Below are 16482 nucleotides of genomic sequence, written 5' to 3' on the forward strand. Positions count from 1 at the left end.
TACCATTTTAAAACGTTACTCTTTCGTCGTGTTTTATAGCCAACGATCAACATACATTCTAAGTTTCAGCTCATGGAAATATCTCTGCAAGTGTTGTAGTTCACTTTCACAACTGACTGAGATTTCCATCAGATTACGAAATCAAAAGGATACAAAACAAGACTTATCCGAGCATATGTGGAGGTCATTATTTCTGCTTCTAGTAAACAGCGCAACATATGACCTGTAACAAAAATGTCATATATTTTGCGCTATAAATGCGTAATGACATACTCGGCTTCGTGCCTGGAGTCACGTGATTTAGATTTTGGTTTCAGTCGGCCACGGTTGCAGTACAGTGACATCATGCGCAGTCTATTTTATCTGTGGTCTGTGCTTTGATCTTAAATTTGTTTCCAAGATATTCTTGATCAAGCAGTAACATCTCTGACGAAGCTTACGAAGCAAGTTGTGATTGTTTGCATGGAAGTGTAAAATTTGTGTCTCGTACGACAGTTTTGTCAGGGATATCCCGCAGGTTCCCTGCCTCGCGGGAGAATAGGTTTTGCGCTTCAAACTACATCGTGTGAGTGAGTGCTATTTCCAATACATGTGAAATGTATGAAATGCAACCGAGAGCAGCCTGTGAAGTTTCTAAATCATTTAATTTTAGGAATGTCTTGTGTACATTGCAACAGTAATTTAATGAAATAGAAGATGTAAATAATGCTCTGCTTATATTTGTTTGTGTGTCTAAAGCTCTTGCAAGGAATGTTTACCTTTCAAAGCGCCTGATGATGTTTGAGTTTAGACTGCGTTACAGTTGATGTGTTGGTAAGAAATATTTTGAATCGCCGAGGTATCGTGTACTAACAAAACGTTTTTAAAGTTTTAATCGAGTTCGAGAAGGGAACGTTAGTTAAATAATTTTTGAAAACATATACCCGCTACCCAAAAATAATTATATTCTTCATTACAGTGTTCTGCATTGAAGATAGGCGGTGAATCATTTTATACGCCATCCTAGCACAACAAACCCTACATAAAATGTCACGTTCCGGACATATATTTAATGCGGCGTATCACGAAAACTATTTTTTTTAATTTCACAATGCGTCATTATAACTATTAATACGAAAAACCAGTAAAAAATACCGTAGTGTATAGATTTGTTGTGATACGAAGTTGAGTGGTTAGTTGTAGGTAAAGGAGGAGGGAGCCTTCAGTTCACTGGCAGCATACGTGAAAATTGTCGGTGTACAAAACATTACGCGGAAAATAGACCGTACTTTCGCAACTCATTCTAGAATATCCCAAGTGTTGAGAACCATACAAAACAGGACTAATTGCAGAGTGCTGAACGTACACAAATACGGGCAACGCAAGTAGTGAGTTATTTGTCTGACTCACAGGCTAGCACCAGTGAACTGTCGAGAAACTCGAACCTGCAGGCGCTTGAAGACCTACACACATATTTTCCAGAACCAGTAATGAGTGAGGAATCTAGGAAAATATCACAGTTCGTACATTTCATTCACGTAGGGGACTTGAAGACAATATTAGACTTAATAGTAGCATAGTCACACTGAGGCAGTCGTTATTCCCGCACTTAATACTTAAGTGTTATGGAAAGAAACCCTAATAACCAGAACAATGATAACGCCCTGCGCCACAAAGTTCACAGTGGTTTGCACAGTATAGTAGGAGATGTAGAAATGATGGCCAACTCTAAAAATGCCACAGACTTTTTTTTTGGCAGAATTAATCAAAGTATGTGTTTGTAATAATATTACGAAATGTAGAATTAGCCTATGTAATTTAGGTTTATAGGTTGACTAGGCCTATTATTATCAGTATTATTAAATAGTGTAGACACTTTTTGTTTTGATGAAGCGACCTGCAGTAGAATAGTAACTATTGTAAATAAGTAAAAATCTTGTGCAAAATACATGAGTATTCCCTGATTTGCTTTTCTGACATGTTTCTTGTAGTTGGCATTGATTTGAGCAGCAAACAAAGATTGTGGTGTAGCAACTAAATGACAACATTATTTCAGCAAAGCAAACCATAATCAGCCAACAACAAATGTGACAGCTCGAAGTTACACAGTGAACAAAAATTAGAATAATACATTTTAGTGTAACAGAACTGGGAATCATAGACAAACAGATTTTGCAGCTTTAAATCAATGAATGAACTACCTGGGAATAACTAATGATACAGTTTGAGAGATTCAACCGGGCATACACTCTTCTCCTTTACTTTTGAACCGAGGTTGTGCTTAAATGCATCAAACAGTAGCTGTTACACTTTTGCAAACTACAAGTGAGGTTCAAGCCTGACATACATGCAGTTTGTGACACACCAAATTAAAGACCTCCCCCAAATGCATTATTTTTAGTGCACTTTGTTGTGCTAAAAAGCATTGGGAAATGGTACATCTGTGTGAAAAACCTTTACTTAATGTTGTTCCATTTATATTATAGTCATAAGACACTATTTTTGAGTTTTATGAAGTGTGCAGTTTTAGATTTATGAACATTTAAACATGTTATCTGTATTTGTGAGCATTTGGCCACTGACAGCATTTACATGTCACCCATTTTTCCATGTTTTGTGAGAGAGCTTTTGATAAATTCTGCGTTAGTAGTCATTGAGGACTTCACTATGTTCTTCTCACTCTTCTCATTCAACATCTCTCTAATGATAGTAGTATACTTTTACATTTATTGTGCAATAGCTATTGTTCAGAAGCTTATTTAGAGAGACTGTAAACGTGGAGGGACCCCCAATTATGCACTGTTCTGCTAGGTATATATCTATCAACTAGAGCCAGATTTCCACTAAAAGTTCCTGCGCTTAAATAAAAGTTCTGTTTCCTCCTTTTCACTCTGTATTAATGTCAACAGAGGTCAGGTCAGTTAAAATGCACTTAGAATAAACAGACTCTTGCGCTGCATATTGCTGTTGGCAGTTTGTTTCCTTTGGTCATAGTCAATCAGATGACAGAATTTGGTACCCAAGGAGAATCGCTAAATCTGATCACCATTGAAACAGCTGTGGTACATTGTAAGTGCACTTCACTGCAATTCATGGAAAACATTTAGTATTATTTTGCATGCACTTAAAATCACGAGTGATTGCTGGATGATTCAAATCTCCTCCTGTGATGATAATGTGATTGGGGAGCATATGTATTAGCATAATCCGTATCACTTCTGGCAGTGCAGCTACCTTCATAGTCTTGGATGTTATTGAATTTAACATATGTTAAAATTCAGGAGTAAGTAAGAAAACATACACCCCCCCCCCCCCCCCTCCAAAAAATTCTTTCCCTAGGATAAAGGCCTCCAAAGGTGACACTGTGAACACCATTTTGAAGATGTGAATTCTGGAAAATAAATTTTAAATCCTGTATCTCTGTAACAGTTCTAGATATTTGTGTTTTTATTATTATTATTTGAATCATAATTGCTTTATGATTGCAATAATATCCTCCATATGGACATATTGTCAAAGTTCTTTTACTGTCACCTTTTGAATTTTTTTATAATTTACAGAGAATTATTTTTCAAAAGTGACAATCCAGAGAAGTTACATTTTTTTTCTGTTGATTAGTACCATGTAGTACTATATTCTCTGTAAGGGAGAGCTTCTACTTTTAAGTTAGACAGGTTTTATTTTAAGAAATCTTTTTTTTTTTAACTTTCAGTGGTAACATATGTAGAACTGAAGTTTTTTTTTGTTTTTACTAATTCCTTTGTTACAATGTTTTATTTCCATTGTCAATGTTGCAGTTGTTTCTTATCACTTTCTTTGTTGCAGTTATTTCTTTTCACTTTCTTTGTTGCAGTTATTTCTTAAACTTCATTGTAGTTTCTTGTCAGTTTCTTTGTCGTGGTGGTTAATTGCAGGTTTCTGTCTTGTAGTTGTTCAGCGTTAATGTGTTTGCTTGAAGAGGCTTCTAAGAAATCTGAGACCACCCAGTGAGTTCTGTGTTTTCGCGAGGTGACACAATTGCAGTGTGTTTTCTGAAAAGGACTGTTTGAAATGTTTTCTGACTGGGGTCACAGGAGAGTGAAGTGTGCTGACTTTTTGCATATCCATAAGAGTTTTATATTTAAAAAAAAAAACACTTCGTTCAGGTTGGGAATAAGTGTTCTCATTCAAAGACCCTGTTTCAAAGCGAAGGTGTTCCCAGTGACGACTTCTTGTGTTCTAAATGTTTTGTCAGAATAACTACAGTGATAGTATATCTGAAGAAGGTGAAGCCTCGCATGGTGCAGACGATGCAGATTTTGCATCAATAGAGGAAGAATTAAATACCCTGAATCAGTCAACTACAGAGGTATGTGTTAGTCCTGTTAAGAAACCGTGGTCAATGAAGTCGAGTCATAAGCTCTATGCATCAAGAAAGCGCAGAAATATTACTAAAGCTATGGATAAATACACTACAGCAAAACTAACCACCGTCTTCAAAGTAGAAATTCCATCTTCAGAAGAAAATGAACCAAAGCAATCCTGCACCTCTTGCCAGGAATTTTTCACAAATATAAATTCAGCTGTTGAATATTGTGCACCCTACAGTGAAAAGGTGCAAGTTTTTAACTATTATTCCAGAGGCATTTTCAAAGAAAACAATTTTGGACCACATTCCATCAGTATCAAAGTTCATGGTAGACAAATCAAGAAATCTGAAGTCTGTAAAAGGAGTCTTTGGAAGAAGGACAGATCCCTACTATGGTCATCCTTTAGAAGTAGCTCAAGTTCAAATAGTGGTGTCATTTTATCCGGAAGATAAGTGGGACTGTTCTCGCCATAGTGCCAACAAAAGACACTAACAGTTGAAGGTCAAAATACTGTCTAAGTGAAGGGGTACATGACTCGCAGTATTAAAGAAACCTTTGCCATTTATATATTGGAAGATCAAAATTTTATGCACTATGACTTAAGTGGGTAGCTCCACACCCACCTAGCGATGTCTGTTTATGCGAGTACTGCGCGAATTTTGAACTTTGTGTGGTAACTTTGAAGAACTTACTGGAGCACGTGACATATGACACCTTGGTTGGGTGTGTGAAGTCATTAGGAGTCTGTGATGTAAAGTGAGAGACTTGTTTGTTTCAAGAATGTGGTGACTGCCCGGGAAAGGGAGGACTGTCTTTACAGACACTTGGCCTGGAAGATGTAGAACTCTGCAGAAATTACACCTGCAACATGGAAGGAAAATAAACTAATTAAGAAAACTGTTGCCTTTGACAGTTTCATTGGAGAACTTGGTAAATAGTCAGTAAAAGCAGTAACACACCAACATCTGAAGGAATTGCAGCAACAACGCAATGCAGAAGTGAAAGAATGTGTACAGGCTGAAGAACTGTGTTTAGTGCTTCACGTGATTTTACTGAGAACTGGTCTGTAATTCTCCCACAAGAAGTAAAAGGGTATCATTGGAGTAATGACCAGGTTTCAATTTTTACAGGAGTGACATGTTTCCAAAATAATATCACAAGTATTGCAGTTATAAGTGATGGCACAGGACATGACTAGTCACATGCTTTGCTAGCAATACACAAAATTCTTCAACTGAAAACAGGGACAGAGAAGATCATCTTTATTTCTGATGGTGCTCCTAGTGATTTTAAAAATCATTACTGGCTGTTTGAATTAAGTAAGTCACTTGTGCCAACTGATTGGGTATATAGAGCTACTGGTCATGGGAAGGGGTCTTGTGATGGCGTAGGAAGCCTGCTGAAGCACCGTGCTGCAAAACATAATCTTTCCAGACCAAATATAGCTGCAATTTAGAATGCTGACGATTTTACGAGAGTCATGAAATCTTACACATCAAAAGCCCTCATTCTTTTTTTAAAAGAGGAAATCAAGGATTCCATGAGCAGAAAAAAGAAGAATGGTCCAAACAAACTACTCCTGTGAAAGGAATTCAGAAACCACCAAAATATGGGCGAACTCATATTACACTTACTTTAAAGAGCAAGAAAGAAGAAATTTCGTTGGTTTGACCGACACCTCAGAAACAGCAGGATAATATTCAGATTCACAACATGAGAAGGGGGATGTTTGTGGCATGTGTGTATGACTGCAACTGGTGGATTGCAGAGATTATAGACACCAGTTATGAGTTAAACAAAATTGTAGTGAACTTTATGCTACCACATGGACCAGCTGCTGGATATAGGTTTCCAGCTGAAGGACTGGAACAATGCCACCAGTGCTCACTTCCTGTTCACAATGTTTTGAAGATTATAAATGATCCAGTTCCTATTGGTTCAACAGGAAGGCATCTCTCTATATCAAAGGAAGATACTGAACCAGTGGAATTTAGCATTTGAGAAATCTTTCACGCAGGAGGATCGTACAAACATACCGCCGTTTGAGTCTCGTACAGATTCCCATATGGAGGACATAATGATAGACATCCCTGGTGTTGTGAAGCAGCTGAATGGGTTGGAAATAAATAAATCGCAGGTCCTGATGGGATTCCGGTTTTACAGAGAGTACTCTACTGCATTGGCTCCTTACTTAGCTTGCATTTATCGAGAATCTCTTGCCCAACATAAAGCCCCGAGCGACTGGAAAAAAGTGCAGGTGACGCCTGTATCTAAGAAGGGTAGAAGGATGGATCCTCAAAATTACAGACCAATATCCTTAACACAGGTTTCTTGTAGGATTCTCGAACATATTCTCAGTTCGAATATAATTAATTTCCTTGAGACAGAGAAGTTGCTGTCCATGCATCAGCATGGCTTTAGTAAGCATCGCTCCTGCGAAACGCAACTCGCCCTTTTTTCACAGGATATCTTGCAAACCATGGATGGGAGGGTATCAGACGGATGCCATATTCCTTGATTTCCGGAATGCGTTTCACTCGTTGCCCCACTGCCAACTCCTAACTAAGGTATGAGCATATGGGATTGGTTCCCAAATATGTGACTGGCTCGAAGACTTCTTAAGTAATAGAACCCAGTATGTTGTCCTTGATAGTGAGTGTTCATCGGAGGTGAGGGTATCACCTGGAATGCCTCAGGGAAGTTTGGTAGGTCCGCTGTTGTTTTCTATCTCCATAAATGATCTTTTGGATAGGTTGGATAGCAATGTGCAGCTGTTTGCTGATGATGCTGTGGTGTACGGGAAGGTGTCGTCGTTGAGTGAGTGTAGGAGGATGCAAGATGACTTGGACAGGGTTTGTGATTGGTGTAAAGAATGGCAGCTAACTCTAAATATAGATAAATGTAAATTAATGCAGATGAATAGGAAAAAAAATTCTGTAATGTTTGAATACTCCATTAGTAGTGTAGCGCTTGACACAGTCGCGTCAGTTAAATATTTGGGCGTAACATTGCAGAGCGATATGAAGTGGGACAAGCATGTAATGGCAGTTGTGGGGAAGGCGGATAGTCGTCTTCGGTTCATTGGTAGAATTTTGGGAAGATATGGTTCACCTGTAAAGGAGACAGCTTATAAAACACTAATACTGCCTATTCTTGAGTACTGCTCGAGCATTTGGGATCCCTATCAGGTCGGATTGAGGGAGGACATAGAAGCATTTCAGAGGTGGGCTGCTAGATTTGTTACTGGTACATTTGATAATCACGCGAGTGTTACGGAAATGCTTCAGGAACTCGGGTGGGAGTCTCTGGAGGAAAGGAGGAGTTCCTTTCGTGAATCACTACTGAGGAAATTTAGAGAACCAGCATTTGAGGCTGACTGCAGTACAATTTTACTGCCGCCAACTTATATTTCGCGGAAAGACCACAAAGATAAGATAAGAGAGATTAGGGCTCGTACAGAGGCATATAGGCAGTCATTTTTCCCTTGTTCTGTTTGGGATTGGAACAGGAAGAGAAGATGCTAGTTGTGGTACGAGGTACCCTCCGCCATGCACCGAATGGTGGATTGCGGAGTATGTATGTAGATGTAGAACACATTTTTAGTTCATTGTCTGGCTAATTTCAGTACAAAACAGAGGGCACAGAAGTTGTATAAATTGAAACCTTTAAGTCTTTGGGCCTTTCACATACATTTTCGAATCATTTAAAATGCTTGAAAAATGAGTCTCTTACTCATTTTTCAAAAATAAAATTATGTTAAAAAAGGCTAGGTTTTGATTTTTATGAGCCTGTTATGTGATAATGTGGTAATAAAACAGGTTTGGTGGGGGATGTATGGCAAAAATTTCAGTTGTTTATAAAACCTGTTCAACCTACAAGTGGAAGCTCTCCTTTTCAGGGAATGTTGAACTATATGGTACTAATCAACAGAAAAAAATAAAAAATTTATGGATTGGCATTTTTGAAAAAAATCTGTAAATTATAAAAAATCAGAACACTATAGTAAAAGAACTTTGACAGACAAGTCCAAATGGAGGATTTCTTTGAAATCATAAAGCAGTTATCTTTCACATGAACTGTTCCATAGATACAGCATTTTAAATTTTTTTCCAAAATTTGCATCTTCAAAGTAGTATGCACATTGTCATCTTTGGAAGGCTGTATCTTGGTCCAGAATTTTTTAAATAGAAAACAAGAAAATGTGTGTTTCTTACTTAGTCCTTCATTTTAACGTATGCCACATTCAATGACATCCAAGACTATGAAAGTAAGATTTTTTCCTAGCCTGCCTGAATTGATATGGACTATGCAATTAGTGAAGTAAGGTTGTTTCAAAAGCTTTTGGTTGTATCTTGGTGTGAAACTGGTGGTCAATAGGACAACTCCAGTCATAGATGTATCCTCACCCCTGATACAGAGCGTAGTCCTAAGGATGTAGTGTGGAACTTCAATTTCTACTAAGACTATTACACGTGCTCTGTTGTTCAGTAGCTTTTCCTTTCAATATGGACTCATATTTAATCCCAAAAACTGTACTGCTACCAATTTCAGTTAATAACCAGCTTCTAAACCTCATATTATACAAATTTCAATGCCTTTTAGAAGAACTGCAGACTCTGATACTTTGTTATGGGCATTTCTGTGGTTGATGCTGGAATTTTGTTTCCACTGGGGCCTGGGAGCAATTATTTGTGTCTTGCACTAATGTATAGTTTCCTGCAACTGTCTTTATGTCAACTAGATTGAGAGTCCTCTCATGTTAACAGGCTTTGTTTACACTACACACCAGCCAATTGTGTGTAGGGCACCCCTGCTTCATTTGTGGGGTCCCTATAGTTCTCAACCTTGGGGTGTATGTCTACAAAGTTTTGATATAGCCTGTTACAGAAGCTTCAAAGTATCTGTTACAAAGTGTTACGCTGGTAGAACCATGGCCCCCACAATCGTTTCTGGAGACACGGCTGCAGATAATGAGCTTTGTTAAAATTCTGAGAGCATATTTGGTCTTCAAAGTGTTTCCTGTCTGTCACTGGACTGAGCCGTCCAAAGGGCCTCTGCTTGGACACTTTCCCATTAATTCCAATTGTCTCTTGCGAAATGCAAGTTGTGCAATTCTCATAGTACCTCAGTTCACCTTGACATAGGACTCTTCTTGGGTAGCCAGCTCTCGGACATTGTTGCACATCCCAATTTTTAGAACTCCTCCCTGATAAATAGATGACATAGCTGCCACTGAACACCAGCTGCATGGGACAGCACAATGCTCTCTGCTTCCACACCAACCCCCCTTGCCACGTGTATCGCACTACTCTCCTCTACATTTACCGGACCCTGGTCATGTTTCATCTAGTCTGTGGTGAAGCGGCACCCATGGCTTTGAAATCATTGTATCCAGTGCATCATTGTGGAATATGACTGGCCAGTGCCATCCAGACTTGTCCTGTAGAGGGTCTCCATATCGAAGCAGGGATCTTACCTCTTCAGTTCTGATGATATCAACTCTTGCTGACTTAAGCAATCATTGTACAATTTACTAATGATCCAACTTAGTGAATTATTTTTTCATACAGGAATTGTCTGCCCTCTGACACTTTCTGTTGGGTGGGTATCCCAGTTGGAATTTCCCTTAAAGACCCTATGCTGGTGCCTCTGCCTATCTTCCCTCCTCCCCCCTTTCCATAGATTGTGTTCCCCAAGTAGTCTTGTTGTGCATGCCTCCTTGATCTACGAGGTGCATTCAAGTTCTAAGGCCTCCGATTTTTTTTCTAATTAACTACTCACCCGAAATCGATGAAACTGGCATTACTTCTCGACGTAATCGCCCTGCAGACGTACACATTTTTCACAACGCTGACGCCATGATTCCATGGCAGCGACGAAGGCTTCTTTAGGAGTCTGTTTTGACCACTGGAAAATCGCTGAGGCAATAGCAGCACAGCTGGTGAATGTGCGGCCACGGAGAGTGTCTTTTATTGTTGGAAAAAGCCAAAAGTCACTAGGAGCCAGGTCAGGTGAGTAGGGAGCATGAGGAACCACTTCAAAGTTGTTATCACGAAGAAACTGTTGCGTAACATTAGCTCGAAGTGCGTGTGCGTTGTCTTGGTAAAACAGTACACGCACAGACCTTCCCGGACGTTTTTGTTGCAGTGCAGGAAGGAATTCGTTCTTCAAAACATTTTAGTAGGATGCACCTGTTACCGTAGTGCCCTTTGGAACGCAATGGGTAAGGATTACGCCATCGCTGTCCCAGAACATGGACACCATCATTTTTTCAGCACTGGCGGTTACCCGAAATTTTTTTGGTGGCGGTGAATCTGTGTGCTTCCATTGAGATGACTGGCGCTTTGTTTCTGCATTGAAAAATGGCATCCACATCTCATCCATTGTCACAACCGACAAAAAAGAAAGTCCCATTCATGCTGTCGTTGCGCGTCAACATTGCTTGGCAACATGCCACGCGGGCAGCCATGTGGTCATCCGTCAGCATTCGTGGCACCCACCTGGATGACACTTTTCGCATTTTCAGGTCGTCATGCAGGTTTGTGTGCACAGAACCCACAGAAATGCCAACTCTGGAGGCGATCTGTTCAACAGTCATTCGGCGATCCCCCAAAACAATTCTCTCCACTTTCTCGATCATGTCATCAGACCGGCTTGTGCTAGTCCGAGGTTGTTTCGGTTTGTTGTCACACGATGTTCTGCCTTCATTAAACTGTCGCACCCACGAACGCACTTTTGACACATCCATAACTCCATCACCACATGTCTCTTTCAACTGTCGATGAATTTCAATAGGTTTCACAACACGCAAATTCCAAAAACGAATGATTGCACGCTGTTCAAGTAAGGAAAATGTCGCCATTTGAAGTATTTAAAACAGTTGTCATTCTCACTGCTGGCGGTAAAATTCAATCTGCCGTACGGTGCTGCCATCTCTGGGACTTATTGACAATGAACGCGGCCTCATTTTAAAACAATGCGCATGTTTCTATCTCTTTTCCAGTCCAGAGAAAAAAATCGGAGGCCTTAGAACTTGAATGCACCTCGTATATGCAGACCATGTATTAGAATCTGTCTATTTCCGTGACATGAAGTTTGTCAACCACGTGACCAACCTTTCAGCATCTGCCCTCTTGGTTCTTGAGGGGTATCAAGATGCTACTGAACATTTCCAGTCTCGCCATGGATAGGATGGGGTATGCTTTTACAGCTCCCACCAGTTGGAACAACCATCATTGCCAGGAATAGGTACTGTTTTATTATGGCAAAACCAGTAGTCATTAAGAGCTCCAAGTTTTATTAGAGAGACATCCCTCAGCTGTGTTTTATTTTGTAGTGGCCAAGTGAGCAGCCTCCAGTCTATTGATTGATGGTAATCTTGTCAGTCTGTAATATTCTTTAATAATGTTGTTCTCTCTACCCTGTGTCAGAGTACCTGCTGGATTGTCTTTCTCTGGGTCCCAAGTCGTATGGGTATGACAGAAAATGAACTGACAGACTGTTTGGCTGGATGAGTGATTATTCACCCAGCATTTGCTTTGATGATCCCAGATGTAGATTTTTATTTATAAATAAGACGTCTACTAACTCAGAATGGAACATCTGGTGGACTGCTGCCGACTCCTGGCGAACTAAGCACGGTCAAGACCGCTGTATTGCACTACTACTTCCATTTCTCTACCGAGTGAGGTAGCACAGTGGTTAGCACGCTGGTCTCACATTAAGGATGACGACGGTTCAATCCCATGTCCGGCCATCCTGATTTAATTTTTCCGCGATTTCCCTAAATTGCTTCAGGCAAATGCTGGGATGGCTCCTTTGAAAGGGCACGAGCGAATTCCTTCCCTAATCTGATGATACCAACGACTTCACTGTTTAGTATATTCCCCCACACACCCTAACCCAACCCTTCCATTTCCCTCAGAAAGAACTCACCATCCTATGTCACCTCGATGTTGGCCATAATAGGTTAACCTGTAGTTTTGGATCTTACTGAACAACCCCCATGTTATGGTTGTGGAGTCTTAGAGACAGTAGGTCCTAGCCTGGTGGAATACCCCCTCCATCTGGCTCTTCATGCCAAGGACGGCTTTAAGGATTCTGTGTCTCTGATGTTGGCAGATGACTTACAGACAGGTGAACTAGTTATTCATTTCCTCAGATGAAGTTTGTTTTTCGTCACAGATCTAATATTTTTAACTGCTTTTGGGGTTGAATAGTTTGTGGTTCAACTGTCTCCTGATGCATTCTGGGCCCAGAGATCCTGTGCCATATCTCCTCTGCTAGTCTGCCTGGTCATGGCCCATGTAATTTATCTTTAGTTACTCTTGGATGTGGTTGTCCTTTTTTTTCTGCGCTGTGTCCTGTTTTACTGTTTTAGGAGTGTCCTTCATATAGCACTCCAGTGGGAACAAAGCCGTAAGCACTTCTTAATCTTGGTGAGAGCGGATGATGAAAAATCAGTTTCTCAGGGTTTAATGCTTCCTCAAAGAGAGTAGATTCTATTCCCATTTTGACTATAAAAGATAATTTTTAAGTGATGCCTGACATATGTACTCCATAAACCTGTAACACTAAAGGTCACACAAATCAGATTAATCTTAGTTTAAGATGACCGTATAGTACAATGACACTAGCTTAAACTGTTTGTTCACTCCAAGCAGACTTACGGTGAAGTGATACATGTTGCAAACTGAATCAATAGAAGTCAGCATATGTTGACTGGTAGCTACCAACTTTATTTAGCAGACAGCATTGCTTAATTCGTCTAAAATGGCAATAAATATGAGGATTTCAAACTCATACACAAAATTTAATTTCACAATTGTTAATTCTGCATACCACTTCAGGTTTCCAATTACTCACTGTAAACACATTGTTGCCTACTTTCATATTGGTAACAGTCAGAAACCTATCAATACTGGATCTTTCAGGTTTTCTCGTCATGATTGACTAATAGTGAACTTGTGGTTTTTCTGGCAAATTGTTGTTGTTTCAATTTTCTTCACAATATTTTGATGACCAACCCACCCATCTGTTTCAGGTGCTGCGAGTTTTGCTGTTATGTGTACTCACTGTCTGGACTCAAATCAGACTCTGAACTGTTGTTGGTCTCATGTTCCTCTCAACATCTTTGTTAGATGGGTCATTGTACAGAGAAGTACATCCTGAGAGATCACGTCATTTCATTCTTGAGGTGAGATGATGTTCCGTAACATACATAAGTTGGATAAGCGTCACCAAAAGAAAGGTAGACCTCTCAGTACGTTGAACTTCCAACAAGGTGTCGATAGTGATATGAGACGAACAATAGTTCAGTCTGGTTGGAGTCCAGGCAGCGAGTACACATAACAGCAAAACTCTTTAGCACCTGAAGAAGATGGCTGGGCCAGTTGTCAAAATATTGTGCAGAAAATGGAAACATAAACTTGGCAGAACACCCAGAAATTCACTATTATCAGTAGCTGTGAAGACATTTGATTTCTATAGATTGAGCAACTCCAGTCAGTCACTGTCCCGAAGGTCTTATTGGAGGACCCAAGTAGTAGTATAGCATATCTGCTTTATCCTTTTCCTAAGATGGTTTATGTTCCAATACCATCTGAAAATTTTGTGTAGAATATTGTCAAGTCACATGTTTCGGCAAAGGTTATTCACACACACAAGAAAAAAAATTTACTTCATTCATCAAACACAAATGAAAAACAATGGTAATTTATCATAACAGAATTTTGAGCTATTTCCGTGCTTGCAGAAATAATGTCTCAAAGAGGATTTGCCTCCTTGCAAGAAAACATTAAACAAAATGGAAATTGTGTCTTGCAGGAAGGTGAACCCTTTTAACTCATTATTAACACATAATTTCTGTGAATGTCCAAGATGAGAAAATTCATAATTTCAATAATGAAGATTTTCATTCCATTATTTCGGAGTACTCTGATCATTGAGAATCAATTGTGTGCAAGTAAATGTTTTGCATTCAGCAATGTTTGTGTAAAACTTAATTTCTGTGTTGATAATTTGCTCAAAGGGCAGTTAGGCCATATTATTAAATCTTGATTTGTGCTATTTGAAATTTTTTTGCTATTTTAAATAGCAAACCTATTTTTGTGCTATTTGACATTTTTAGTCAAGTAGGCCCTATCTTATTATGACCTATCACTTTACAATTAGGATGAACATACTAAGACAGTAGAGATATTGATTTTGAGCAATTCCAACCTTTGTTACAGATTTTCGAACATACTATAAAAGAAAAACATGGTGGCTCTGGCAGAACAGTCAGCTGATGTTGAAATGAAGAATGCAGACAGCCCTACTGGTGAGGGAGATGCTGGAGATGCGAAGAAGGATGGTGATGTTGTGAGCATTCAGGATATCAGAGAACATGCCAGGCAAATTGAAAAGGCGGTTCAAAATAAGGAACCTCGATTTATATTGAGAGTACTGCGATCTCTCCCAAATACACGAAGAAAACTGAATTCTGTTGTCCTTAGAGGAATTATTACTGGTTTCTACACACACTCTGCAACTGAGAAAGATGCATTGTTAAACTTTGTGGAGGAGCCAATGGAAACAGAAGGGTCGACATCCCAGCGAATGCGTAGTGGAAAAAGTTCAACTGCTCCTTTACTGCCTGAGGTTGATGCATACATACATCTACTGGTCCTTCTGAAGTTGATTGATGGACGTAAGTATGAAGATGCAGTTACATGTTCTGACCTCCTTATGCAAAAAGTGACAGCACAGAATAGAAGAACTCTTGATCTTGTAACTGCCAAGTGCTATTTTTATCATTCACGAAGCTATGAACTTACAAATCAGTTAGAAAAAATTAGAGGATTTCTTCATTCTAGACTACGCACTGCAACTTTGCGGAATGACTATGAAGGCCAAGGTGTCCTTATAAACTGTCTGCTTAGAAACTATTTACATTATAACTTATATGACCAAGCTGACAAACTGGTTTCAAAATCAGTTTTCCCAGAGTCTGCTAGCAACAATGAATGGGCTCGTTTCTTTTATTATCTTGGCAGGATTAAAGCAGCCCGTTTAGAATACTCAGCAGCACACAAAAATCTTGTTCAGGCATTAAGGAAGGCTCCACAGAATGCAGCAGTTGGGTTCCGGCAGACTGTCCAAAAGTTAGCTGTCACAGTTGAATTACTTTTGGGAGATATACCAGAACGACAGATCTTCAGACATGCTGCATTAAGGAGGTCATTAGCACCTTATTTCCAGCTTACTCAGGCAGTTCGCATGGGAAATCTTCAACGTTTTGGAGAAGTACTTGAAAACTTTGGTCCACAATTTAGAGCAGATCATACATTTACACTAATTTTGCGTTTGAGGCACAATGTTATCAAGACAGCAATCAGGTCTGTGGGCTTGTCGTACTCACGAATTGCTCCAGCGGACATAGCAAAGAAGTTGGGGCTTGATTCACCAGAGGATGCGGAGTTCATTGTCGCAAAGGCTATTAGAGATGGAGTTATTGAGGCCACTTTAGATCGTGAAAGAGGTTATATGCGTAGTAAAGAAACTACTGATATTTATTGTACAAGAGAACCTCAATTAGCTTTCCATCAGCGTATATCATTTTGTCTGGAACTTCATAATCAAAGTGTAAAAGCCATGCGTTATCCTCCAAAATCATATGGCAAAGACCTGGAGTCTGCAGAAGAACGGAGGGAACGAGAACAACAAGATATGGAGCTGGCGAAGGAAATGGCTGAAGAAGATGATGATGGTTTCCCATAATTTATGTAATTATCTTTTTTTAATGAACAGATGTTTGTTTTGTTTCATTTAACAAAATTTTCTGCTCTGTTTAATCTGCAGAGTTGCATTATATAGTTATTTTACATTGATTAAAATAAACTTTTCCTTACAAACAATGAATATATTTGAGAAATTATTTTTGTACTTCATTTTTAGTCACTTCACATCATTTACAATCTTCTAATGCTGCTTTTTGCGGTAGGTATTGTTTAGTTTGGAAAATATTGGTTGACGAGTTAATTTGTTTCACAGTTTTCCATGCTAAATTTTCAGTACACACAAATGAGGCAATTAGAACACGAAATAACATGCTTGCTGTAAAAATATAATAAATGAAGAATCGTTGGTTACTTTTGGACAAAACACCCATTTA

General features: G+C 39.3%; 1 protein-coding gene across 3 annotated transcripts; it reads left to right on the forward strand.

Moving 5' to 3' along the window:
* Window positions 1-398: 398 nt before the first annotated feature.
* On the forward strand, window positions 399-16229 carry LOC126161652 (probable 26S proteasome non-ATPase regulatory subunit 3). 3 transcript variants are annotated; one of them, XM_049917640.1, is made up of 2 exons: window positions 399-569; window positions 14561-16229. In XM_049917640.1, exon 2 carries the CDS (start codon window positions 14589-14591, stop codon window positions 16086-16088), a length of 1500 nt encoding a protein of 499 aa, XP_049773597.1. In that variant the 5' UTR covers window positions 399-569; window positions 14561-14588; the 3' UTR covers window positions 16089-16229. The 3 variants fall into 3 exon arrangements, with proteins under 3 accessions (XP_049773597.1, XP_049773596.1, XP_049773598.1); XM_049917639.1 differs by having other exon boundaries at window positions 399-565; XM_049917641.1 differs by lacking the exon at window positions 399-569 and adding an exon at window positions 13506-13524.
* Window positions 16230-16482: the final 253 nt, after the last annotated feature.

The sequence above is a fragment of the Schistocerca cancellata genome, chromosome 2, assembly GCF_023864275.1.
Source record: "Schistocerca cancellata isolate TAMUIC-IGC-003103 chromosome 2, iqSchCanc2.1, whole genome shotgun sequence".
Taxonomy (NCBI): domain Eukaryota; kingdom Metazoa; phylum Arthropoda; class Insecta; order Orthoptera; family Acrididae; genus Schistocerca; species Schistocerca cancellata.

Coding starts and splice junctions, on each gene's coding strand:
- LOC126161652 (XM_049917640.1), top strand. CDS start 14,589: ATGGTGGCTCTGGCAGAACAGTCAGCTGATGTTGAAATGAAGAATGCA.